Raw genomic sequence first — 27,871 nt, 5'->3', positions numbered from 1 at the left:
AAAGTGGAATGACCCAGTGGAAACAGCAATTTTCCATTTTAGACCAATTTGAAATCACTGAAAGTTTGGTCGTATATGGGCAATTTAAAAAGGCCTTTATTTTGGAAAGCACCGTCAGAATGACTTGATATTGATAAGGTATCACTGTGGGGTTGTATACTGTTGATCTTAAGTGGAGTGACCCAGTGGAAACAGCAATTTTCCATTTTAGAGCATTTTGAAATCATTGAAAATTTGGTCATATATGGGCAATTTAAAAAGGCCTTTATTTTGGAAAGCACCATCAGAATGACTTGATATTGATAAGGTATCACTGTGGGGTTGTTTACTGTTGATCTTAAGTGGAATGACCCAGTGCAAACAGCAATTTTCCATTTTAGAGCATTTTGAAATCACTGAAAGTTTGGTCGTATATGGGCAATTTAAAAAGGCTGTTATTTTGGAAAGCACCATCAGAATGACTTGATATTCATATGGTATCACTGTGGGGTTGTATACTGTTGATCTTAAGTGGAATGACCCAGTGGAAACAGCAATTTTCCATTTTAGAGCATTTTGAAATCATTGAAAGTTTGGTCGTATATGGACAATTTAAAACGGCCTTTATTTTGGAAAGCACCATCAGAATGACTTGATATTGATATGGTATCACTGTGGGGTGGTATACTGTTGATATAAAGTGGAGTTACCCTGTGGAAACAGCAATTTTCCATTTTAGAGCATTTTGAAATCACTGAAAGTTTGGTCGTTTATGGGCAATTTAAAAAGGCCTTTATTTTGGAAAGCACCATCAGAATGACTTGATATTGATATTGAATTTTTCGTAGCCTAACTACGGGAAAAATGTGGTGAATCGTGCACTCCGTTTTTGGTCTAATGATATGATACTTAGAGGCATATACACATATACACATATACATATACATATATACATATATATATATATATATATGTATATATATGTATATATATATATATATATATATATACATATATATATATATGTATATATATATGTATATATATATATACATATATATACATATATATATACATATATATATGTATATATATGTATATATATATATATATACATATATATATATATATACATATATATATATATGCTTTTATATACATAATGCAAAACTATAAACTAAAAAACACATAAAAAGCAGAAATGAACGAGTCAAGACCCCCAACTGCCATCAACCTCCCAGACTAGCCTGTGGACACGATAGGATAACATTGTGCAGCAGTTTTACTCACATCAAAAATAACTCTCTGAACGAGGTCACACTCGCCCTCCAGAGAGGAGTCCAGCAGAAGTGCCAGAGGACTGAACTGGACCCGTAGACCACGGCCGATCCGCTCTGAGCCTTCTTTATGAAGGATTGACCGTTTGCCCTGAGAGACAGAAAGGAGGACAACGGTGAAAGAAAACTGACTTCTTGTAGAATTTTTTTAGGCATATCTTTACACTGTAACTCACTGGTGGCACTGGGACCTGTCCTGTGATCTCTGGTGGTTGCAGGTTGTGGATGCCATCCCCCTGTTCTAACTCACCACTATGAGGGTAAGGTGGGGGTGGGTAAGGTGGAAAGTCCTCTGAAAAGGTGTCCTGGTGAGCTAAGTTGGACGAGCAATCCTTTTGTTCTTCTTTCTCCTCCAGTGGAGGAGACGAGGGGTGGTCGGAGGTAGGGTCAGAGATAGATATGCGTGGGGGCAGTGGAGGTGGGGTCAGACTGTCATCAGGGCCAGCAAACGACTGATGCTTCAGGCACATTTCAATACGGTCTTTGTAGTTGGAAAAAGCATCTGCCCCACCCTTGTTGTCTCCAGGAACTCTGTTTCCTGTTGAATTGACTGTCTCCATAGGGATGGTTTCCATGGCAGCCAAAGTGGTTTTTTGGTAGAGCAGCTTCTGGATGTTGGGCCCGGCTGGGCCTTCCGGCTCTGTGAACGAACAGCGTTTCTTCAGAGGCCGGGGCACAGGGTGTAGCCGGCGTTGGACAGACTCCAGATCGGCATCACTGGAGTTCCGATGTGGGTTGTACTGGAAAGGCGTCAGCTTGGTGGGGCTGAGAGGTCGAGGGGTGTTGCCTTCAATACCTTCTCTTGCAGCTGGCAAAGTGTTCTCAGTCTTATTTGCATCAGACTCACAAAATGCAGATTTCATGGCAGTTTTCAGTCCCAAGCTGGGTGGAGGCACTGGTCTTCCGTACACTGTGGAGGTAACAGAAAATAGCAATGAAATGCAAATGAAGTCAAATCTGGCTTGGTTGTGCACACTAACTTTTCTTATTGTGATGTCACATTAAAGCTGCGGTACGTCGTTTAGATTTTTTTAAAGTAACTTTAAAAAAATGCTTAAATTAGACTACCGGACCCTTTTTGATTAATCTTTCAGGATTTACAGAAAACCCAGTCATTTACACAAACCTAGAGAATTACCTAAAACATTTGCATTTCCACAAGAATGCACCCCAGTTCCCAGCATGCACTAAGGCGTGATGCCAAAAGTTTGCGATGGAGCAGCCAAAACGAATCCCAAAGCTACCGATTCGTTGACTGCTATCTACTCCTCAAAGACGGCTGTAGCGATTAGCGTTTCTAAATCTCCTCCTCCTCTCCATGATGATGTCACGCCACAAACCCAGCTTTAAAGTGACAATGCGTAGTTTTTACCATTAATCTATAGAAATAGCCTTTAAATGTTGTTAAATTTATAAATATTGGCCATTTCACAACACATAACCATAGAAATTGGGTCTAAAATACATAGAGTGGGTCTAAGTCTCTGGGCGACGAAATGTTGGATGCCATGTTTCCTTCTACGGAAGCCTGTGAGGACAGAATGCATTTAATGATTTGTAACAAATGATTACAAAACTTTTAGGATTAATAAAGTTGTTGTTTTACACATTTACCTCCTCACTTGTTGCCACTGATGATCCTGATGTTCTTGTTATTTTGCTGGAGGTCGAGCTCCGAGGGATTTTTGACCCTAATGGCCATCTGTTGGTAAGGTCTTACTTGAACACAAAAATAATGCTTGCTTGCAATGATTTAGGTATGTGCTGCCCCCTATCGCCAGGGAAAATACACACTGTCACTTTAAGGGACTTTATCAAACGGTTCATGGAAGCATGATTCCTGCACCTAAACATCTTACAGATATGGGATTATGTTAGGAGTGTCTGCTGAGGCAGTAGACACCCACATGGCTAAACAAAAGAATGCAAAAGTGAGGTTTGCATAATATGTTACCGCCAAACCACCATTTCATTCTTTCAATGAAATTTTGCCAAATGCTCAATGGGAGGAGTTATGTTCTGATGTGTCTACATGCAGCTTATTGAAGGTCTTGTGTGTAGAACAATAGAAAATGTATGTTTATCATGGAAAAGACGCCTCAGACCAATAGAGACCGTACAATGAATTAGTGACAGTAGGGGTCACCTGGTGCTTTGCTGCGGGGCAGTGTTCCGTGGCTGCCTGGCTGGTAGACCTTGCTAGGCGTGGCCTGTTGGGTGTACATGGAGTAGATTGATGAAGCTGCCAGAGTCTGAGGCTTCTGCATAACAGCAGCAGGTTCATCTGAGTGATGAAGGGTGTAGGGTTGCACAGCAGCAGCTGGAGGACTCTCCTGTTTGTTAGGCAAAGGTAGGGTGTTGCTGTAGCTGCACCGGACCTCCGGAGACTTGAGGTGACCATCAGCTGGTCTGGCCTTACCAGGGAATGTCCCTGTGTTGAACAAAGGTTTGGACAGGTGTGGTGGGCCAGGTACGGAGGGCTTGGGCTTGCTGGGAACCGGGGGTGGTACTGGCATCTTGGATGGACCTCTACCCGAGGCCTGCTGATGGAACACACAGCAGACATCCAGAGGCTGATCAGAGACTTCGTTTCACATCTTAGCTGCTTTACCTTCTCTGACTTTACATTCGTCTGTTAAAACCTCCAAGTTAGCTGCTGATATATGAGCAAACAGCGGTTAACCGAAAAAGGCCATACTAGCATTACAGAGAAACACAAAGTTATACTCTAATGGGCTCGACACACAGGAGGCGACAAACGACCGCGATCAGCGAAATTCGTCGCTGTCGCTTTTATTTCCTGACACACGGGAGGCGACCCGCGGCAGCGGCCAGCGGCAAAGCCGTCTACGTGTTCTGTTCCATGGCGAAATCGAATCTTCCGTTGTTTTGATTGGCTGTGTCAGGTTGGAGGGAATTAAGGTTATTTAAGCGGTTCAGAGTTAATAAAGTGGTAGATATGATGTTTCACAAGGTGCTGCTAGAGTTATGTGAAATCTTACTTCTGATTTTACTATAAAACATAATAATAATCAACTTCTCCTCCATGTTTGCTCGGAGGTGTACGGAGCATCCTGTCTGCTCATTGGTCAGTGAATGAAACCTCCGTTGATTGGTCCTCGTCCGAGCGACAGCGATGAAAATTTGGGTGGGTCGCACGAGCGCAAAATTCCACATGCACATTTTTCGCGTTTCGCTTGGTAGGAGGGAGACCCGCGATTATCGCTTTGTCGCGCATGTCTCGTTGAAAATGAATGGAGGAGAGGCGATGTCGCCTCCCGTGTGTCGAGCCCATAAGAGTTGACTATTATAATATTTATTTTAATCAGCTAATCGTCAGTAAACTCCTGGGGCCAGCAGAGATGACTAGCATCGAAAAGAGTATGCTAGTTTATTTAAAAGCTAGTAAAACACTGCTAATCTGTAGAAAAAGGTAAGAGACAAGAACTGAACTCTACCTGGTCTTCTCCGAGCGGACCGTCAGCAGTGTGACGGGAGCGTGACGGGGCAGTTTCAGACTCAGAGAGGCCCTTCGGGTCTTTTAGGGCACCAGTACCTATACAAGATACATCAATTTAGCATTTTGTAGAAAACTAGATCACTTCTTTGTTTTTGGAGCTTTGGTTGAATGCAGGGCTGTGTGCACAGAGAGCATCCCATTGAGCCAAACATTGTCTGATCAAGCAGCGGCTCTACATTTTACATATGGGGGCCATGCAGAGCCTTGTGTTCCCATAACCAGCTGACCTGGGTTGTGGCGGCTGAGGCCAGACATACGGGGCAGGGTTGAGGGATGTCCGACACCTACGCTGGTCCACTCGGGTGTGCTACTGATCTTGGAGACTTTGAACCCTATGAAACAGGAAGAACCAGAGTCAGCACTGGAACAGAAAACGTATCGTATGACTCAGGGTCAAACTCCTTCTGAACTCTTGAAGCAACACTAAAGAGCGTTCACACTTTGAGTTATTCCTGTAGATGAGGGTTTCAGAGATTCTGTAGGTGGAGACGTGATCAAGTTCACACTGGACAGCACCCTGTAGCCCTCTGCTGACCAGAAACCGCACAGAAGATGTTTGTGGGACAGGTAGATGGGGCTTCCACACTAGTTCTGCAGTGGAATGCTGAAGTTTGGGCAGCCTTGTTAATCTCCATGACTTTCCTGTAGAAATTGTTGGTTGTTACAATAAAACATTTCAGGTACGTATATCATGTAGGACACACACACACTGATGTTTGAGAAGTGAAACTAAGTTTACAGGATATACAAAAAACTAGGTAAATGCTTAAATTCAGACACTGTTGTCATTTTATTGATTCTAAAACCTTCAGAACTAAACATTGGAACTCAAAATTGGTTTGGTAAGCTCAGTGACCCTTGACCTCCATTCACAGGTGCATCCAGTTCAGGGAGGACAATTGTAGGTCTCCCTCCTCTTTAATATTCTCTGAAGAGCAGCAACACGGGGTCTCAGAACAACTCTCACAAGAGCTGAAAACAAAGATGGTTCACCATCATGGTCTCAGAGATTTCAGCTTCTGTTTCCACACTTAGGAACATACTGAGGAAATAGACCACAGGCCCAGTTCAAGTTAAGGCTCCAAGAGGCAGAGCAAGAAAAGTCTCAGATAAACTGAAGAGAAGAAGTCAGAGTCACCCACAGAGCAGCACCAAAGACCTACTGTCACACCCTGTCCTGTCTCCCCATTCTGTCCAGTCATGTGTTAAATGCTCCCACCTGCCTCTCGTTTTCCAATCACCCAAGCTCCCAGCCCTCATGTATTTAAACCCTCGCAGTTCTGTGTTTTTGTCGGTTCATTGTTTCCATGTCCAGCGTGTTTTATATAAAAGCCTTTGTAAACCGTTCCTGTCTGCCTTTTTCACCCGCGTTTGGATCCTCGCCTCCGCTCACCTCGCCCACACGCCGTGACACCCACAACATCATCTTGCTGCAGATGGAGTCACGGTGCACCGTTCAACTATTGGGTGCACTTTCCACAAGGAGATGCTGCATGTGAGAGTGATGCAGAGGAAGTCTTTTCTCCACCCACAGCACCAACAGCAGCTTGAGGTCTGCTAAAGCACATCTGGACAAGCCAGCTTCATTCTGGAATGAGATGCTGTGGACTGATGAAACCAAACGGAGTTATTTGGGAATAACAAGGATCGTTATGCATGGAGGAAAAAGAACAGCATTCCAATAATGACTTCTATCTAAAATGGTGGCGCGATGCTGCCTCTGGTGTGCCCAGGCTTTAGGCTCCTCCCCTTCCGGTCGGCTCATGGATCTCAGAATGAGGATCAAAAGTTATTTTCTAAACTGCTTTGCCCTGAATCACACACGTTGTACTTAAGTTTAAATGATAATAATAATTATGTGAGTTTCGACTATGTCGGCCATGTACTTTAAGATTTATTAGCTTGTAAAAGCTGGTAAATAAAAGACTACAGCAGAATCTCCTCCCCCCAGCACAGCCACAACTTCACAAGACCAGACTGATGGTGGTTTTCTTCACGTTTAATGCTCCTTCTGTCAGACTGGAGAAGGACGTGAAGCTCACTAAACTCACAGACATGCTTCTTCTTCTCCTTGTCTGGTTCGATGAGCAGTTGGAGTCCTCTACTGTCATGACTCCCAGGCTGACACCCTCCTCTGCCTCTGCTGCCTCCTCAATCAAGCCCTCAGCCACTTCATTACCATCACCTGCACTCTGTCATCAACGCAATCACCTCACCCTGCTCACCCGGTTCCACTGCTATATATTCACCAGCGAGCCACCAGTTCCCTGCCAGATTATTGAACGCTCTTTGTCAGTAGATCTTCCAGCCTTTCACCTTGCCTGATCACAGCCTCCGGACCTCGTTTTCACGCCTGACCCCTGCCTAGGTGTCATAACCTCTGCGTTCCTGAGCTCCGTTTACACATAACACCGTGGACAGCTCCTCGCTCCGGCCCCGCTGAGATCTAGAGGATCAGCACCATGGAGAGAGGCACGCTGACACCAGCTGCGGATAATCAGCACTCATCAAGAAGCCTTACAAAGGAGGAAGAGACGGAACAGAGAGAGGTCGAGGAGAGAGAACAGAGATCGAGCACAAGAGAGAGACGAGCAGCAGAGGAACGACACGGAGACTTCAGAGACGAGAGACGAGAGACGAGAGACGAAACGGGGAAAACCTGAGACCGCATTTTGCCACAACCAGAGGGAAACCGAGAGAACTAGACTTGCATTTTTATACGGACATGGAGATCTTTCCTGGAGGAGAACCACCGGCTTCCAGAAAGAGAGAGAGAAAAGGGAGAGCGTGAGACGCCTGTCACAGCTGGAGTAACACAGGACCAGAAGGAGGAAACTTACCCCGGGCTGGGTATCGTACGAGTGTGGGGCCTTGCCCAGATCTTTAGACTTATATTTAGTATAATAGATTTAATCAGACCTCTGGCATTATTATTTTCATCTACCTTTTTATACCTGCCAGGGACACCTTTAGTTAATAAACTCCTTTTGAACTTTTATTTGTCCTCGTGTTTGATCCCACCACACTTGTGTTGCCCCTCCCGGTAAATCCTAGGCCTGGAGGGGTGTAACACTAGGACTCTGCCTGCTATCACGACCCTCGCCTGTCTTTGACCCCTTCTCTAGCCTGTTCCATTTACCTGCTTCGCCTCATTCTGGTTTTTGACCCACGCCTCCTCTCCGACTCTGTCTCCAGCCTCGCCCTCCTCGGGTAACGCCACGTCTAGTAAAGACTTTTAAAGGAGCTTTACTGTGTTTGATGTCATCACGGGTCCTCCAAGTTCAGGTTATGACATCTACGCCTTTTCACACAAAAATAGACGCTTTCTTTGGCATCAAAATGTGTCTTTAAGATTCACATCATGAGTCAAATCCATGCCACACATCAAACAAGATCAGAAAATGACGTTTATGCTCTCATACCGGGCACTGGTTTGGCTGGTTTGGCTGGGGGCTTCAGGACTGAGGGGTATGTGGGTAAGGTGGAGGTGCCGTCTCCGTGCGTTGGTTTCAGCAGCATGTCCTGGCCTTCCTGGGACCCAGAGGTAGAGCAGGACTGGATGTACGGCCCCACCGCTGCTACTCTGGAGCTCCCTCCATGCTGTGGGGCAACGCCGTCTGGAGCCACCTGAACAAAGCAAAGAAACTTCTGTGGCAGACAGAAATGACCAAACTAAGAAAAGCGGGTAGAACAGACATTTGATCTCCTCCAGTGATATAAACAAAATGTTCTGACACATCTCTTGCATTCATCCGAACTCACCGGCAGATTCTCCTTCTGTTGCAGGTCAGCCCTCTTCTTCCAGAGGCGCTCTCGGAGCTCAGACAGGTGTCGGTCCATGGCTACGACCTCCAGGTTCCTCTTGTTGAGGGCTTCTTTCTGCTGCTGCAGCCTGGTGCTCTGGTCCTGGTTGAGCTTGCTCCTCAGCTGACGACATGGGTGAAAAGCATCACACTGATGTTCCAGAACCCTCTCCTTGTCCAGTCCACAGCCCTGGGGGACTTCGCCCTTCGCCCTTTTACTGGGAGTTTTTTATCAGCTGATTTCTAACACACATGGTCTTGTTTTGTTTTTAGTTTTTGAGGAATGTTGTTTCGTGCATTCTGCTCAAACACCTTAACTTCCCGTTTTGGTTGTTGGCTAGCTTCAGACTTGACGTGACCGGCCCAGGTTCGGCAGGTTTTGCCACACGGGCTGAAGAGCAAATCTGGGTCCTCCCATTAGGACCTGAAACTCCCTCCCACACACTAGCATAGTTTAGACCTCTGCAGGGGATTGATTGATCTTATTCTCTTCCATACATTTAATCACCTATTTATTCTCTTCTGAACAGACTAAAAAGAGTTGACATCTAAAATTAAAAGTTGGAGGTTAGCTTTACCAAGCCGGGAGGCCCAGCAGCAAGGCAGAGAAACGCGTCCTGCATGTGATGTTTTCACTCAGAGTAGAGAAGAAGATGAAGAATGAAGCTGTGTGTTTTTGTAGGTGAGGGTTTAGTCCTACTAGCTGCAGGAACCCGTGTTTCCACACGTTAGCAGACAAAGGGTGAAATCGTTCAGAGCCGGGACAGAACTAAGAACTGACTAAAAGGTTTCCCACTGGGGCTCCATGGCAAACCCATGTTTATGTCTCACCTTCAGCTCTCTGTAAAGGCTCTCCAGCTGAGCGGAGGAGGACGCGTTGTGTTGCTGAGGAAGAAGAGCTGCTGGTCTACTGCTCTTCAGAGCCTGCAGCTGGTTGCTCAGCTCCTCCACCCTCGCTGCAGCCACCAACAGCTCCTTCTGCTTCTGGTGAAACAGGCCGGTCATCTGCTCGACCTCCTCCACTGGCGTCACAAACAGTTTCATTATTATTATTATTATTATTATTATTATTATTATTATTGTTATCTTGTTAAATCTTCTAAGACATCTCACATCTCTTAAGAAATGTTCTTTTCACCCAAGCCAGGAGTCCTCAATTATAATGGTCCGAGGGCCACACACAAAAAAGACCCAGAAGCAAGAAGGCCGGGGGGGGGGGGGGGGGGGGGGGCTTTAGATCACTAATTGCAGCTACCGGGCTGATATCTGAAATGTTTGTCTTAGATCCAAAGCAGTTAGCTATGGTTGGTTAGTAGCTTAGTAGTTGCAGCTGTTGTGGCTAGCAGGTAGTAACCCGCTTACATATTTAATGAAACAAATACATACGTGATTTTAAAAGTAAAAGGCTCGTTACAGAAAGTTTCCTCGTGGAGTCTGGACCCCGCATGAGGATTGTTAAAGTTAAAGAATTCCCCTGAGCCAGACAGGAAGTGAGACAAGGTTTAGAGGTAAGGAGATTTAATGAAATGATTAAATGGGGATGGGGAACCATCAACACGACTGAGTAAGGCGATACTCGTGGTACGAGAACACGGCTCAGGGTTCCACAAGTCAAAAAAGGTTGGGAAGCACTGCTTTAGATCACAGTCACCCCGGATTTCCACCGGAGCCGTCAGCAGCACGTCATAGCTGCTGATAGGAACCGCTGTGGTCAACAGAACCTTTTCCACTGGAGCCGTCAGCAGAGCGAGTCGGCCGCGTCTCAGGAGCAGCATGTCGCGGCCTTTACGCGCCGGTTCTATTTTCTACGCGCGACGCCTCTGAAACGGGTCAAGTTCGACATTTTTGGGGAAGGAAAGACAGGAAATCGGACGCGGAAATGGAGAGAAGCTCCCGAGATTTTCTGAATAAAGAACGTACTGCCTTCCGGTTGCTTTACTTTTAAAAACAGTTACTAACTGTGCGTCCCCGTGAGAAGTTATCGCCTAGCTAGCGGTCTCCTTTGTTTTTCAGGTCCGTATTGGCGATTATAAAATGGACAGAACATAAAACACAAACATTTTGGAGCCATGTTGTAGTTTTCTCCTGCTTGTTGTTGTGTTTACTGACGAAGTCACTAGTGTGACTTCGTGCTCGGTCGGTGACAGCTGCTCCCCTGCTGCTTCGCGTCTCGTGGGAAGGGCCAAGCAGCAGCTTACGCGAGCAAGACGTGCTGCTGACGGCTCCGGTGGAAACCCGGGGTTAGCCTTGATAATAATGGCTATGTCCTCCTCTGTAAGTCACTTCGGACAAAAGAGTCTGCCATAAACGATAAGCAACCGGACATTTCTTGGGATCAGATGAAAAACAGGAATGGTCATCAGATCCATGAGAGGCACCTCTCTGGTGGAACCAGCTTCCAGTTACCACCCATCAGGAAGACATGCTGCTGGTTAGCATTAGCTTGGGTTGTACGTTGGCTTCACATGGGTCAGATATGTGTTTTCCAGTCCGAGGTGACTATTTTTTTCAGAACTCCTGCCCAACGGTCCGACTGGGACCGAGGTGACACTACGAACTGATTGGCCAGCTGAAATCACACCTACTGCCTCCGACTGGCGCTAATGTGTAACCCCAAAATTCCACTATCTCCGCTCCGCTCTGGCAGCGAACTCCGCAGCAAAAACGGTCCCGTTGTAGTAAATCAGAGCTGTTCCACCACTGCGGCCGTGCGGTGCAGTGCGCCGCCCGCCGTTCCACCATCCGGCAAAAACAGGATTGATTCTATTTTTGCCGGACGCCGGAGCACCTCCGCAGTAAATGGACAGAAACCACAACCGCCCAACAGGAGAGGGAGCAAGCACAACTTCCGTTATTTCACAATAAATCGATAAACAAAAGGCGTTTTTTGTTTCATATGCACAGGTTTAACAACTTTTAACAACTATCAATGGCGGCTGAAGTTTAAATGCACAAAAGTAAGCCATAAATACAGTTTCCACTATCAAAGTAGTCACACTTTGTTGATCCAAACACTGCTGATCTCTCAACACAAATGATGGGCAGATTAAACAGTTCATGTCGATGCTTCTCCCACACAACGGGTGTTTGGATCTAACTTCCGCGTTTATTGCTCGGACTGTATCGCAAGATCTCGAAAATCCCGCGCATGCCTGTTTGCGCACCTCAGGTCTCCGCACCGGAGCGGAGCCGTTGTAGAGCGGTTACCAGTAAAATTTGAGTTCGGAAGTGAGCGGCAGCGGAAAGCGGGGGCGGAGCTGATGTGGTGGAATTTTGGGGTTAGTGATTCAGCTGCAGCAACATGCTGAGACAAAAACAAACCAACACTCGGCCCTCTGACCTAGCCGGCTGTTGCTGCAGCGTTTCTGCTCCACCTGGTCCCTGAGGGCCCGAACCCGCAGCAGTTTGGCCTCCTGATTATGTACGTTGTCTCGAAGCTGTCGTAGTAGCTCCTGTTCCTGATGCTGCTGCTGCCTCTCATCCTGCAGCTTCAGGAAACTCAGCTGCTGCTCCTGGAATGCACAACAAGGGCACGCCGTTGTTAGGATTCCTGCAGAAGCCCAGAGTGATGCGGGTGAACCTGCCTGTCCACCTCACACCGACCCTAAACTACAGCAAAGGATCAGCTGACACCACATTAGGATGAGCCTCAGGAGTGAGCTCCAAACCACAAACTGTCAACTCAGCAGGAGTGTTCAGCCAGCACTCAGGTAGAAGTACAGGTACTAGGGTATGAAGGACTTGTGTAGAGGTTGAAGTATCAAATCAAGCTTTTACTTTAGTAAGACTAAAAACTTCAGGTTTTACTACTTCGAGTATAAAACAAAAGTAAAAAAATGCAATTAAGCACTCCCACGCCTCCTCAAAACATTATGTCCTAATTTTATATAAAAACGTGAAGCATGGAGACCCAGAACCTCTACTTGAGTAGAGAAATGAAGTATTGTACTTAGTTACTTGACACCTTAGACCGGTTCCCCAACCTTGGTCCTCAGGGTACACTGTCCATGTTTTCCATGTTGCCCTTGTAAACACCAGTGTTTCCCCGCTGCCACACACCCAGCTTAGATGAATGAGTGATTAACAGGCATCTGCAGTACCTGATGTCCTCCTGAGGAGGCGATGTAACCTGGTGTGCTGAAGCAGAGACGTGGACAACATACAGGTCAGTGTGCCACGAGGACCAGGCTCGGGAAACACTGCATTTCATTTAATATGAAATTATCAGCTGTTATGAAACCTTCCTTAGATTCAACGTGCTGTACTTCAGTCAAACAGAACAGCTGTCACATCCCATAATAGCCATGCAGTAACCCACAAGGTAGACTTTATGGTAGAAGTACTGCAAACATGTCCACAATCCCACCGTACTTTAGAAGTCAGGTGAGTGGGACTGAAAGGGTTTTAGGGGGTTAACTGGACAGCTGAACCATCTGCAGGTGGGTCTTCTGATCAGTCGCTGTCCATCCGTGGTCCTCCAGGGCTCCCGTCCATCTCAGTGAATTTTTGCTTATGCTTTCTCCTGATCTTGTGTTTAACAGGAGGGTACCTTAGAGGCCAGCTGCTGCTGCCGGACCTGGATCTGCTGCTGCTGCTGGGTGGCCAGGTCCTGCATCTGGCCCAGCGTCAGACGAGGAACTGAAAGCTGCAAACACAAAGTTGACGTTAACATTTTCAGTTGAAGACATTTGTTTTTCCTTTGCAGATGAACGGTGCCAATAGCTTCCCCCAGTCTTCATATTAATTAACATTTATATAATAAAAATTAGGTGGAAGCACAGAATAAAAGCTTTTCATCTGACACCAAGTAGCAATCCCAACCCCATTCTCAGCGGAGGTCTTCATCATCATCGCCATCACCTGATCTGCAGCTCTGGATCCACCTGGACACAAAACAACACTCTTTATAACAACCTTTACCTATAATTACAGTGTTTTTATGTACTGTGGTGCTTGGATCAGTCTGTTTGACACGTTAAAACAACCAGAACCAGAAACCCGCGATGCCGGAGGAACGAGGTAGCACTAAACACCTGCCTCTGTTTTCAAGGTCCAAAGTCTTCTGTTGTAGTTTATCCTAAAACTGTGAAGTAGCAGCCGGCTGTTTCTCCTTCTCTGATGTTATTGAGCGGAGAACCTCTCACGCCTGTCGCATTGTGTTGCTTAAGATGTGAGTGTGTGATGAGTGGAGGACCCTGTCACGTTGAAGGGATGGTTTGGACCCAAAAAAAATGCAGTAACCCAGGATGACACGAAGGCAGGAGCTGATATAAGTAAAAATCCTTTATTTTGGAGGAAGAACAAAAATAAATCCAAATGGCAGGGAGCCCAAATCCAAAAATCCAGGGAGTCAAAAAACACAAGAGGAACAAGCAGACTGACAGAACAAATAACGCTGAGAAACAACAATGAACCGACACCAGACACAGACAAGACAGGGCTTAAATACACAGGGAGAAGTGGTTAGGGAAAATGGCAGCAGGTGTGTGAAGTGAGAGCTGGAGGGAAGTCAGGTGAACCTAATGATCGACATGGGCATACGGAAACAGAGGAGGGCCAAATAAACCTAAAAAACTCTAAAACACAAAACTAAACCTAAAGGCTGCGGGAAGGACTAACACACACACACACACACCATCACACACACAAATGCACTAATATAAACAGGAATGGGGACTGGACAAGCACACACACACACACACACACACACACACACACACTGAGCAGAGGACTGACACACACACACGTCGAGCTGGGGACTACAAGGACACAGAATGTAAATGAGACCTGGAGGGGCTGGGAGGAATAGACTTAAAGGACTACCAACATAAGACACATAATGGACGCAGACGAAGGACACATGAGGGCGCTATGAGACACAAAAGGGGAATCTAAAGAGGGACGGAGGACATAAGGAGACACATGGGGAAGACACAGACGCAGACCATGACAGACCCAGGGAAGCGCGGCGGTTTGGGGAGACCGGCAGCCGGATGGTGCTTTCAGTCCGAGCCGTGTTATTGGAGGAGGTTTTTAGACAAAGGCAAAAGAAATCCAATATTTAGTTGTTCTCTTTTTTTTTTTTTACATCTCCACGTTATATTTATAGCAGTGCTGTGTTAGAACGTTGTTAAGATGCATGAAAAACGGTTTTCACTGTGAGGGATGATTTAGTTTCTACAGCAGAGTGATGAGAGTACTGCAGCCATGTTTAATACTTTAATTTATACAATTATACATTTTATTTTACCACAGAGGAATCTAACAGGAAGGTATTCCTCACCTGGCCTCTGCGAGTCTCGGTCAGGTGCTCGTCGATGGCGTAGTGTGTACCGCACCTCCCCCATCCGATGCGTCCATCGCTGCAACACCTGACTCATGCGCTCCCCCTCCTCCACCACGCGTTCTGAGAAGTGAGAAACGACCCCTGAGTGGACAGATTTCCTTCTCACGATGGCCCACGTTCAGATTCTGAGCAATCTTAAAAGATCTATTCTTTGTATCTGAACTCTGTCTCGTTGCTGCAGCCGTTTGTTAAACGTTTAAACAACAGCACGAAGATAACAGCTGATCACACGTGTGTGGGTGGGTTGTGGTTCCTACCTGTCCTCCCCCACAGCTCAGCCAGGTAGCAGTCCACCACTCCAGGCTCCTTGCAAAGCTCAACAACATCTCTGCACAGGGTCTCGGGCATGATGGGGACCTCGCTGAAGTGATGATCATTGTTGCTGAGGTACACAGTCAGAAACATCTGAGAACACACAGAAGAGGATCAGGTAAGACTTATGGACCAATAACGGTTCTGAGCGCGAAACCAATGTAGTCATGGTAACAGGTAGACTCTTACATGTCTGTGTGTTCACCTGACTGGCCACTGGTGCGTTTACAGGAGGAGTCAGAGGTCAGTCAGGATGCATGGGGGCAGCAGGTCTACCCCAAAAGCTCTGATAACCATAGATATGTTTATGTGCATATCTATGCTGATAACTATGGGGTGCCATTTGTAAAGTCAAACAGTCATAATCTAACAGCAATATTTTTGGTTATTTAGCATATCATAAGAGAAAAAATTGGGGGTTCACTTTTTCAAAGTCATATTTTCACCATGTTATTCATACATTTATAAATGTTAATGTTTCCAAATAAATATTTAGTTAGCAAGCTAAATATTTAATTAGTAGTTAAATATTAATTTTGCAAACTAAATATTTAGGTCTGATCTAAATATTTAGTTTGTAAAATAAATATTTAATTCACTAACTAAATATTTAATTTACTAATTAAATATTTATTTTGGAACTAAATATTTAATTTGTAAATTAAATATTTAATTTGTAAATTAAATATTTATTTCCGAAAAAATATTTAGATCCCAGCTAAATATTTATTTGGGAGCTAAACATTTAGTTTGCAAAATCAGTATTTGGGAAATAAAAATTTAAGTCTGACCCAAAAATATAATATATAAATATATTTCCCAATTTAGCTGGGATCTAAATATTTATTTCAGAAAATAAATATTTAATTTACAAATTTAATATTTAGTTCCAAAATAAATATTTAATTAGTAAATTAAATATTTGGTTAGTGAATTAAATATTTATTTTACAAACTAAATATTTAGATCAGACCTAAATATTTAGTTTGCAAAATAAATATTTAACTACAAATTAAATATTTAGCTTGCTAACTAAATATTTATTTGGAAACTTTAACATTTATAAATGTATGAATAACATGATGAAAATATGACTTCGAAAAAGTGAACTCCCGATTTTTTCTCTTATATATGCTAAATAACCAAAAATATTGCTGTTAGATCATGACTGTTTGACTTTACAAATGGCACCCCATAGATAACAGTCTCATTTACATTCTGCTGTTAGCTTACGTGGTGCTAGCTCTCAGAGTCGAAAGTGCCTGTTATTTTACCCTTTTTCACCTTTTAGTGAACAGTAGTTTTTCTACAGATATTTTTCTTGCCTGTCCTGACCTGCCTTTGCCGGCTGCATCACTATAAATAGAAACATGAAGTTATCGTTGTTGGTAAACATAGAACTGGTCCGGCTGACCCAGTTACGCTGGTGTGTGAACACGTTCACCAACAGATGAGTAAAAACAAAAGCTGTTCTGTACTACTGAAAACTAAAACAGCTATTTAAGGACAAAACTCCCAGGATGCACCAGGCCATCTGTTACTTCAGCAGGGTGTCTGCTAACAGGCTGGGAGCCAGAGAGCTTCCCTGAATGCAGCCGTTTCAAATCATAGACATAGCTTAATGCTGCTGATGTAGGATTGGAGGATTTGAACCTTCCACCTGCAAAGAATGATCAGCTGTTTGCTGTTGGGGCTTTCACCAACGGCTCCCACACAACAGATCTTTTCTGTACCATTGTGTACAGGCGGAACAAAACGGTCACCAGCTTATGTATTCTTACTGACAAAGATCAAAGCTAATGATGACGAAGAGTAAAAAAACGCGCTTCAGATCTGAACCTGGACCCGACCGATGAGGCTAAGATTCCTGTGCTCCAGCAGATCCTCAACAACTTCAAGTCCTCCGTGATGTAATATGTGGAAATGTGGCAGCTGGCACGCCTCGGGACACATCCCAAGTGTTTGTAGGCAGCCATACGTCCAGCAGCATCATGTGATGTTCTAATAGTGGATTAAACACACACACACACACACACACACACACACACACACACTAAGCCCTGGTGACAGTAAATGACACAAAACTGCATTAACTTTAATTTCTAGTCAGGTGTAATAAAAGTGTCAGGGTTGGTTAATAGCAGTCATCTGAAATAGATCAAGCTCTTTAGTAGAACCGATTTAAAAGCAGGCACATCCGTGGGCAACCTGGTTCTGCTGCCGACTTTTATTTTTCTGCATATTTGGCTTCCTGAAAAACATCTGCTTCATAAATGCTCTAAAACAATATTTACTTTCATTTGTTTTATTTTTAAAGGCACACTAACTCCGTTTTAAGCTTGCTCTTGGCGCCCTCTAGAGTCCGCTTTAATCTAGTGTTGTGAAATCAAACCTGAAACTCTCCTCCTTGCTGTGCGTTTGTCTTTTTAACACCTTAATCTATCAGCTGACAAGTCTCCTCAGCCTTCATTAGTGTCTGTACATACACCCTCTTGGACAGATACTTGATACTTTTCATAATGTCTCTTATCACCTATATGCAGATGACATTCAGCTGTACTGCCCCTTTAAGGATTCTGAGTTCTATAAACTGTCTGAATTACTAGAGTGTCTATCAGCGATCACCAGCTGGCTAGAAGATAACTTCCTTCAGTTAAACTTTGAAAAGACTGAATGTCTGATCATTGCCCCTGAGAGGTTTTTATTGTGCAGCGCTTTAGTCGGCTGCTTGGCTGCGTTGAAACGCTTAGCAAATAAAATGGTTTGGTACACCTATCTCTTGCATTAGCCTCTGACATAAAATAGACGGTGAAACTCTAGGATTAGAAAAGCCTGACAGATCTATGTCACACCGTCACTAACATTCTCAAGAAATCCTGTAAAAAACTACGAGTCTTAAAATTTGGTCACAATACAGGAACCATTTCAAGTATATCCTCCCATCTGTTCCTCCTGGTCTCACCGACGGTACACATGCCCAGTGGAGACGTTATGGAATCACCACCTTTGATGAACTCCATAGGAATGGTGCGTTTGATTTATTTATGTTTTCTGACCGTTATTCTAAAGCAAATCTTCCAGCTTCCGGCTGTCCGATTATTTTCAGATTCGACATTGCGTCTCTGCTCTCTTTCCATCATACCCCACTCTTCTGAGCACCTGACCTGGGGAGGAACTTTTATCTTTCAGACCTGTTTAAAAGATCATTTATATCCTTGACATATACACAACCTAATGATTCGGATGCTCATTTGGTAAATGGCAGGTAGGAAAGCATGGGAGCAAAAACTGGGTGTGGTCTAGTTAAAGCTTTGTAAAATAAGTTTTTACCAGGTGTTTTAGTCAGAAGAGCTGAAAAGTACCAATGGATGTGTTGGAATATCCGGATTAAAAACGACAGTCTAAGAATAAATAGTTTAATAATGTTAAGCCCCTGGTGTTAAAAAGTCTAGTTACTCGCAGGCAGAGAGGCACATGAGGGGCGGGACTAGGCAGCTCAAAAATAACCAATCAGAGAAAAGACGAAAATGCCGACTATACCGCTCAATGCTGTAGTTTTTTAGCTGTAGTAAAAAATGGCGTCTGGTGACAGCGCAAACATCTTTTTTTTAGAAGACAGGCTTTTAGCGCTTCTATTTGTCGTGGTTTTAAAGACATTCAAGTCATTTAGAAGAGGAAAGAGCCGCAGCGAACTCCGCTTCAGTCGCCATGTTTATGACAAACTCGACGTTGTGGTGTGTGACTCACTGTGACAGACACTGTCACTTTCTGGCCACTAGAGGGCCTCAGTACTCTGCCTGCGCAGCTGCAGGCTATTAGAGAGTTCTGTTTGCTCGTTTTTAGAACCTTTTATTACAAATAAAACCATTTTAAACTCCACCACCATCTTTCTTACGTTACCCCCTCCTTCGCATTTTAACAACACATGTCGGGGACGTAACATAAATGGGAACCCCAGGAAGGGCAGGGGCTAACCCCCCTCTCTTTGCTGGTTTGTATGTGCGTATGCACATGTGCTAAATCTGCCCGCCTGCGACGTGCATGAAGAAAAGGGCTTTTAGATAGCCTGTTTTGTTTTTATCTGGAGCTCTCTTGTTTTAATCCTCCAGAGTCTTCGTCCCTCCAGAGTCTTCGTCCCTCCAGAGCCTTCGTCCCTCCAGAGTCTTCGTCCCTTCGTCCATCCAGAGTCGTCGTCCCTTCGTCCATCCAGAGTCTTCGTCCCTTCAGCCCTCCAGAGTCTTCGCCCCTTCGCTTCTTTGAGTCGTCGTCCCTTCGTCCCTTTGAGAGTCTTCGTCCCTTCGCCCCTCCAGAGTCTTCGTCCCTTTGAGAGTCTTCGTCCCTTCGTTCCTTTGAGAGTCTTCGTCCCTTCGTCCCTTTGAGAGTCTTCGTCCCTTTGTCCCTTTGAGAGTCTTCGTCCCTTTGAGAGTCTTTGTCCCTTCGCCCCTCCAGAGTCTTCGCCCCTTTGAGAGTCTTCGCCCCTTCGCCTCTTTGAGAGCCTTCGTCCCTTTGAGAGTCTTCGCCCCTTCGCCTCTTTGAGAGCCTTCGTCCCTTTGAGAGTCTTCGTCCCTTTGTCCCTTTGAGAGTCTTCGTCCCTTTGAGAGTCTTCGTCCCTTCGCCCCTCCAGAGTCTTCGCCCCTTTGAGAGCCTTTGTCCCTTTGAGAGTCTTCGTCCCTTTGAGAGTCTTCGTCCCTTCGCCCCTCCAGAGTCTTCGCCCCTTTGAGAGTCTTTGCCCCTTCGCCTCTTTGAGAGCCTTCGTCCCTTTGAGAGTCTTCGTCCCTTTGTCCCTTTGAGAGTCTTCGTCCCTTCGCCCCTCCAGAGTCTTCGTCCCTTCGAGCGTCTTCGTCCCTTCGCCCCTCCAGAGTCTTCGTCCCTTCGAGCGTCTTCGTCCCTTCGCCCCTCCAGAGTCTTCGCCCCTTTGAGAGTCTTCGCCCCTTCGCCTCTTTGAGAGCCTTTGTCCCTTTGAGAGTCTTCGTCCCTTTGAGAGTCTTCGTCCCTTCGCCCCTCCAGAGTCTTCGCCCCTTTGAGAGTCTTTGCCCCTTCGCCTCTTTGAGAGCCTTCGTCCCTTCGAGCGTCTTCGTCCCTTCGAGAGTCTTCACCCCCCCATCCTCAAGAGTCTTCGCCCCTTTGAGAGTCCTGTGTCCCCTCATCCTCCAGAGTTTTTTAAAGAAAAAGTTTTAAAAGTCGGTAGTGTGTTTTTACTAACTTTTATCCTTTTTTTTCGTTTATGTGTGGGGGTGTTACGGTTGCCAGTCTGGCCAGTGAAGAGCAGGAGCCAGGATCACCCAGCCCTAGTGAATAAGCCTGACTCCACCCCTCCTCCTCCTCCTCTCTCCCGGGCTCCTGAGGAGCACAGCTGATCTGAATCCTCCTGATTACCAACACCTGTATAAAAAGGCTGTGCCTTCAGCAGTCTGGGAGGCAGCAGTGCAGGGGTTCTGCTGTCTCCCGGTTGTGTTTGTTGTGTTTGTTTTCAACCCCTTCGTTTAGATTCGTGTGGATGCGTTTTAAACTTAGGTTTGGTTTTTAACTCTGAGTGAGAAGTTTTGGATGATCCAGTGGGATCTTCTTGCTGTTTGGTTTTAAGGTTAACTTTGTTTGTGGCAATTTTACTGACCTCGGTTTTAAACACCTTCATTGTGATAAAGCTTTGTAAAATAAGTTTTTACCAGATGTTTTAGTCAGAAGAGCTGAAAAGTACCAACGGATGTGTTGGAATATCCAAATTAAAAACGACAGTCTAAGAATAAATATTTTAATAATGTTAAGCCCTAGATCGACACTTCCAGCGTTTAATAAACCAGATTTTGTCTAATGTGTCTCATTGCAGCGCGTATCTCGATGACATCGTCATCTACACTCCGTCCTCGGATATTCACCTTCAGACCTTAGCCCAAGTGTTTGACCGACTGAAAATGGCTAACTTGACTTTAAATCTCGCCAAGTGTGAGTGTGTGAAAGCCACTGTTTGTTATTTAGGAAAGGAGGTAGGGCAAGGCCAAGTGAGGGCGCTCTCTGATAAAATCCAGACGATTGTTTTGTTTCCACCACCGACCACACCCATAGAACTCCGCCGATTTTTAGGCATGACCGGTTATCACCGTTGTTTCTGCTTTAACTTTTCCGCTGTTGCCAAACCACTTACAGACATGTTAAGCACCAACATCCCATTTTCTTGGACCTCTGAATGTAACCAGGCTTTCCTTGCTCTGCGTGACCTACTCTGTTGTGCTCCAGTTCTTGCAGCCCCTGACCTTTCCCGACCTTTTAAACTCGAAGTCGATGCCTCTGATGCCGGAGCAGGAGCTGTGCTACTCCAAGAAGACACCGTTGGACTTGAACACCCCATCTGCTACTTCTCTAGGAAGTTTAACCTGGCACAACAACATTATTCCACCATTGAGAAGGAGACCTTAGCTCTAACATGGTCCCTGCAACATTTCTGTGTCTATGTTGGAGACAGTCGATTCACAACCATTGTCTTTACAGATCATAATCCGCTGACCTTCCTCCACCACATGTATAACCACAATCAACGTCTGATGTGATGGGCCCTCCTCCTACAGGCGTTCAACTTGGAAATCCGTCACAAGAAGGGGACTGAAAACGTCATGGCAGATGCCCTTTCTCGCAGTTTTAAAAATGAGGCTCCCTTGTAGATACTTTGTTTCGATGGTAGGATCTCGTATGAGGCTAGTGCTGTCTGCTTGCGCAGACATCTCGGGAATAATAACCAACTTCTCCTCCATGTTTGCTCGGAGGTGTACGGAGCATCCTGTCCGCTCATTGGTCAGTGAATGGAACCTCTGTTGATTGGTCCTCGTCCGAGCGACAGCGATGAAAAGTTGAAAATATTTCAACTTTCTGGGATCGCGTCGCTGGGTCGCCGGTGCTCGACACGTGCACGAGCGCAAAATTTCACACGCACGTTTTTCGCGTTTCTCTTGGTAGGAGGGAGACCCGCGATTATCGCTTTGTCGCGCATGTCTCATTGAAAATGGATGGAGGAGAGGCGATGTCGCCTCCCGTGTGTCGAGGCCAGAATGCCTCTTTTATCAATCTGCCCGCCGACTGCAATAAACGTCTAAACTGTCATCGTTTATGTTGAGGTTTATTCATACCCATCATATATATTCTACTGTTCATCTGCTGAAACGTGCATGTGTGAATTTGAATATCTGTAACATTCAGCTCCAGTGAGTGATGAAAATGTAACTAAATCAGGATTGAGCTGCTTTTTACCAGAGGCCCAGTGAACATCTCTAAGTAATTATTTTCTTATCTAACCTGGATCCCAGGTGTTATCCTCTACGTGTGCTGGGCTGGCTAAAGGCCATGCGTAGAAGCTGAAACGCAGTGTTCAAAGAGAAGTTCAGCTCATTACTTCCCCAACTAGAAGTTCCTCTTTCTCCAACAATCACCCTCTAGTTCCTCTCTGATTTACTGGCAAGAAAGGGAAGAAAGCAAAACCAAAGTCATGCCACAGAGATCTGGATGAAGGGAGATGACTGGTCGACCTGATCTAAAGCAGCAAAGGAGGCCTTTAAAGGCACTTCAGGGTGAAAGAGTGATCTCACACATGAAGAGGCAGCTAATAAAACCAAGACAATGGTGCAATTTTAGGTTTAGACCGGACTTGGCATCAGATCCCAGAAACGTGCAGTGATATAACTCGTCTTGCTGCACGATGCACCAACAGCTGTTGGTTTTGTTTGGTCCCGTCTAAATGGGTGCTTTATGGCTGTTCTGGGCAGCTTGACCACCACAGACAGTCCTGCAGGAACCCTCGGGGCTGGAAACCTAGGATAACAGTGTGGTTGAATCATGTCAACAATATCACTGATGTTCTAATGGAAGGGCACAAATAACAGGAGGAGAATAAATACTTACTCATACTCTCTGTCTCTACATCATAGAAAAGCAGGCTGAATTATTCCTTTCCTGATTGGCTGTTAAATACTGCCACTGTGGGTGTTACGTCCTGCTGTGTTGGGCCACATCTGGACAGCTGACTCGTCCAGCCACGCTCAGTCAGCTGCTTTAACTGCACTCCAAATTGTAAATGGTTTCTATAACAAACAAGCATGGACGTAATTCTCACTTTAGAAGTGGGGGGGACGGGGGGGACGGGGGGGGGGGGGTCTTTACAGTATGTTCTAATGGGAAACAGGCTTCAACACAAACGGTTGTTTTCTGCTTGGTCCTAGAGCTCAACCAGTGTCAATTTAATATAGCGTAATATTGGTTTTGGATGGTAAAAAGTGCAGGGGTCAAAACTTGACTTTAGAAAAAATGGGGGGGACATGTCCCCCCTGTCCCCCCCAAAAAAAAATTACGTCCATGCAAACAAGCATGGGTGGGTTTGGCATTTCAAACAACACACAACTCCCCACAACACGGATCTGACGTAGCTAGACTGGGTATGAGTTTAGAATGTTGACTGACAGCATTAATATTAGAACCAGCGTTTAACTTCAAAGTCTACGAGGTTTCCACAGTCTGTGGATGTCAAGAGCAGTTTGGAAGTGGATCCAAAAGGAGGCTGGCTAGCAGGCCAGAGGATTCATCAGAACCAGCGACCAGAAGGTAAATGCACAGTTAAACTATCCATTAGGATCCCAAGAGACAAAGCTGGGGGTGGGTTTCAGGTCCATCCACCACCCAGGAAGCTTAATGCCTGATCAGGATAGAAGTCAGTTGTATCTTTATTTTGTCTTGATAATAATAATAATAATAATAATAATAATAATAATAATAATAATAATAATAATGGGGGGGGGGGGGGGGGTCTCGGTAAAAAGTGATCCGGAGGTATTCCCGACACGGACCTCTAGATGCAACCTGGTGGAACCGAACGGACTTGGATCAGGATGATTTCACTCACCGGCATCATGCTGGCAGCTTCCATCGCATCCAGACCCAGATGGTTTCCAGATGTTCACCTCCCGCTCTGACCTGTTGCTGTCTCAGCGAGCCAGGGGGGGGGGGCACCAGAATATTTCTCGTTTTGGGAAAAAGAAACTGAAATGAAAGGAGAAGTCAGACTAAAGCACAACAGCTGAGAAGGTCCAGCGCGCTGCTGACGGATGACGCCTGAGCTGGGTCCCTGCTGGGCTCTAAATCCTGCTGAAGGTGCGCACAGCCGGCTGGGAGCATCACCGATTGAGCTGAGCGGTATGACATCACTTCCTGTTCTCGCGAGCGATCACGCCCCTTTTCAAGAAAAAGAAACCCTCAGAATGAACGGAAACATAATGATGGGTTGTACATTTTACACACCAGCTCTGTGATTCCTGATGTGACCGACAGTGGCGGTTCCACACGGGGTGCGCTGGGGCTCTGCTCTCTCATGTCTCACCCTACCGAAGGCAGAAATTTAACCCCACCGCATCTTCACAGTGCCTGAAATGCAAAACTGAGGTTGACACTCTTACGCACTGTTTTTGGTTCTGTATTAAGGTGAAGCAATTCTGGAGGGGAAATGAACAAAATTTTGTTTGCGAACTTAAACAATAATCCCTTATTTCTGTTGTTGGGAGTGGTCGATCCGGTTGTCAGTGGTAAATATGAAACGAGACTCTACAGCATTTTGACTTTCTGTGCCAGAAAGTGTCTTCTCCTGAACTGGGTAGCAGACAAGATCCCCTCCAAAGCACAGTGGCAGAGGGTTGTGCTCAGTTATGCTTCTCTTGAATGTCTAACATGTCGACTGCACTGCAGGGATGAAGCCTTCGCCAGGACGTGGACACGATTTTTACTGTACATTGGACTGGATGTCTCTGCATTCTTTGCTAGAGCTTTGGTGTAGGGACACCGTTGTGCGAACTGACACCTGAATCTGAACTTGTATATATGCGAGTGTTACGAACCCTGAGTTCCCCGGCTCTCAGTTTCTACACTGCACCGTTTCCAGGACCACGGAGAGCGCCCGGCTCCCTGGCTTCACTCACGCAGCTGACGCTCATCAGAAATCACCCAGCTGGAGCGGATAAAGATCAGCGCTGCTCAGAGAAGAGGGGGCACAGCGAGCCGAGACAGACGGACGCACAGAGAGGGAAGGGAGGGAAGGGAGGGAAGGGAGAAAGCAGAGCGAGAGCAGAGCGAGAGGAGAACGCACAGAGAGGAGAGGATTACAGAGAGACTTGTGATTGAGAACTTTTGGGAACACATAGTTGCCCCCGGATGGTTAATTTCCACCTTGGGAAAACTTTCAGGCTGATGTTCGTTTTCCTTTTGCTCTTAACAGAGCTGACAGTTGTGTGGGTGAGTTAGTCACCAGTGGACTTTTGGTAAGGCCTCCGGGCAAGTTTCTGTTCCTGATTTCACTTTTGGAACCAGTGAGTTTTAGTTCTCATTTAATCTCTCTATTCAGTCACTTAGTCCTCGGTTTTGTCTCCTGCATCTTAAGTTAAACCCCCATTTTTAATTAAACAGGTTCTCTCCCGTTGGGACGCTTTTAGTTAATAAAAGGACTTTCTTTGGTTGTGACTTGGTGTCAGATCGTTTCCTTTTATTTCTCACATTTCTGTGTTAGACCTCCCTGGCTCCAAGACCAGGTTGGGGTCGTAACAGCGAGGAAAGGAGCCAAGAGTTTATTGTTTGAATGCTGATAAGCAAACTATTGTTTTCCTGTTTCTTCTTCTTCTTCTTCTTCTCCCTCTTCTTCTTCTTATTCTGCTTCCGTACACTTTTTGAACCTCTTCTTCTCCTTCAAATTTTGAGCTATTTCAACAATTTCATATCAAACGTTCAGCTCGTTAAGCTCTTTCCGGCTATTACTTTTGGCATTGATATCTTTCAAATTTTTCGATTTATTAAGCATTTTCTGCGAAAAATTTCCCATTGAAATGAATGGGATTGGTCAATTTTCAGCAAATTCCTATCACTGTCTTTTTTACCTAAAACTCTATTGGGTTCCTTTTAACTTAGAGACTTCATTCAAAGTTTAACAAACTCACAAGACTTTCCTGTTTAACATATTAAAGAGGCTTTTTGATATATTTTACGGTTTTTCTAAAATCGCAGGTAGAAGTTGAGGTACGACTTTAAATTTTCAGAAAAATTCACAAAAGTTATAATGGGGAAAGATAGGAGCGGTGACCCTCCCTTGCTCCATTTCTGGCAATGTCCCGAGAGAACCGTAGGTCCGATTTAAATGTGACACACGCTGACTTACAGCTAACAAATATACCTTCGTTTTGAGCTATAATTCATGACTGTAATACAAACATTGTGGTCGTACGGTTAATTTGTTTGAGAAAATTCAAATTAAAAAAATGTCTCTCTTCACTCTAAACTGAAAATTCCGCACTCTAACTTTTGAACTTCACATCTTCTGTGAACAACTCTTTACTACCCCCAGAACGTTTGGACTACCAAAACAAATTATAACTCAAAAAGTAGGAATTTTTATCAGCTTTTCAGAATGGGTTTCATTTTATCTGTAAGTGTTACCGTTCTTTCGCTACAAGCCTCAGAAAGAGGAGAGACCCAGCTTTTCCCTCATTGAAACCCATGTTAAAGGAACAGAGATTTTCTCCTCTGATCAGCTTCAGACAGCTAAAATGTTCTCATCATAGCTTGTAGACAATTCATGGTAGGCACATAAAAATTCACACAGACGACCATCAAAGCCTTCCGCCACTCACGCTTTTTGAATTTTTCAAATCTGTGCAGTATTTTTCGAAGGGTGATGAGAAATTTGACAGGTCCAATTTCACTTCTGAAGGACAGATTTAAAGGCTTCTCTCATTAATCCAATCCAATTTTATTTATATAGCGCATTTAAAAACAGCATGTCAGCTGACCAAAGCACTGCACAGAGTTAAACCTAAAAATGAAATGAAAATGCGAGTTTTTGGATGCGTGAATGAATATCAGAAGGTTTCTTTCAGCGAGAGAAGCATTTCTGCACTGAAAAAAGAGAATAGTTTAATCAACCTAATTGAATTGCTTCAATTGGTTACGAGCAATTTAATTAAGTTTATCCAACTTAAATTATTCTAATTGTACTAATGATTTAAGTTGGATGAACTTAATTAAATTGCTTGTTACCGATTGAAGCTATTTTTTTAAGTTGGATCAACTTTTTCTTTTTACAGTGTGGGTGAAAAGTTGGTTTTGCAGCTAACTGAGTCATTTCTTAGGAAGAACAGCATCAGACACCATCTGTGTGCTACCTCACCCAGCAAGACGACCCTCTGTGTGGATCTGGAGGTCAAGGAGGATGTTGTAAACCTCAGGGGTACTCGGTCCGGTAGAGAAGACCCAAGTAGAACCGATCCTCTGGTCCAGAGATGTCGCAGGGTACACGGTGTCGAGCGTCTGGCTTAACTCTGAAGGAGTTTTGCGTCAGCTGTTTACAGTTGTGTTTATTCGAAGCAAGACTATCAGCATGACAGAATGCTTAGTAGAGATTCGGGGGCCGTCCCTCCTCTCCTGGTATGGTTCAAGAACAGAACTTTTTACTGCGGGATTTGGTTTTAACAAAACCCTCAGAACACGCCCTCTCAGCGTCAGAAAGCTTGGTCATGAAGTAAAGACGTGTGATGGTTTACCCGTTACCCTGGATCCCTTT

At 45.0% G+C, this 27,871-nt stretch overlaps 1 protein-coding gene across 6 annotated transcripts in view; it reads right to left on the bottom strand.

Annotated features, from left to right (window-relative positions):
• The window catches only part of LOC107382372 (apoptosis-stimulating of p53 protein 2), a 46,026-nt gene extending 21,695 nt beyond the window's left edge, over positions 1–24,331 (bottom strand). For 5 of the 6 annotated variants that reach the window (XM_054751861.2, XM_054751859.2, XM_070553618.1 and 2 more), the window contains exons 1-14: positions 24,179–24,331; positions 15,243–15,390; positions 14,923–15,045; positions 13,461–13,522; positions 13,189–13,284; positions 11,980–12,151; positions 9,471–9,661; positions 8,599–8,763; positions 8,259–8,463; positions 5,064–5,168; positions 4,775–4,872; positions 3,463–3,859; positions 1,493–2,226; positions 1,270–1,407 (exon numbers count right to left, since the gene is read on the bottom strand). In XM_054751861.2, coding sequence (XP_054607836.2) covers positions 1,270–1,407; positions 1,493–2,226; positions 3,463–3,859; positions 4,775–4,872; positions 5,064–5,168; positions 8,259–8,463; positions 8,599–8,763; positions 9,471–9,661; positions 11,980–12,151; positions 13,189–13,284; positions 13,461–13,522; positions 14,923–15,045; positions 15,243–15,390; positions 24,179–24,202 — 2,658 coding nt within the window. In that variant the 5' untranslated portion in view covers positions 24,203–24,331. The remainder of the gene's footprint in view (positions 1–1,269; positions 1,408–1,492; positions 2,227–3,462; positions 3,860–4,774; positions 4,873–5,063; positions 5,169–8,258; positions 8,464–8,598; positions 8,764–9,470; positions 9,662–11,979; positions 12,152–13,188; positions 13,285–13,460; positions 13,523–14,922; positions 15,046–15,242; positions 15,391–24,178) is intronic. The other variant, XM_054751860.2, reaches the window with a different exon arrangement.
• Between the last annotated feature and the right edge of the window lie 3,540 nt (positions 24,332–27,871).

This window comes from Nothobranchius furzeri, chromosome 7 (assembly GCF_043380555.1).
Source record: "Nothobranchius furzeri strain GRZ-AD chromosome 7, NfurGRZ-RIMD1, whole genome shotgun sequence".
NCBI lineage: Eukaryota > Metazoa > Chordata > Actinopteri > Cyprinodontiformes > Nothobranchiidae > Nothobranchius > Nothobranchius furzeri.
This window is presented reverse-complemented; position numbering and strand designations above follow the sequence as displayed.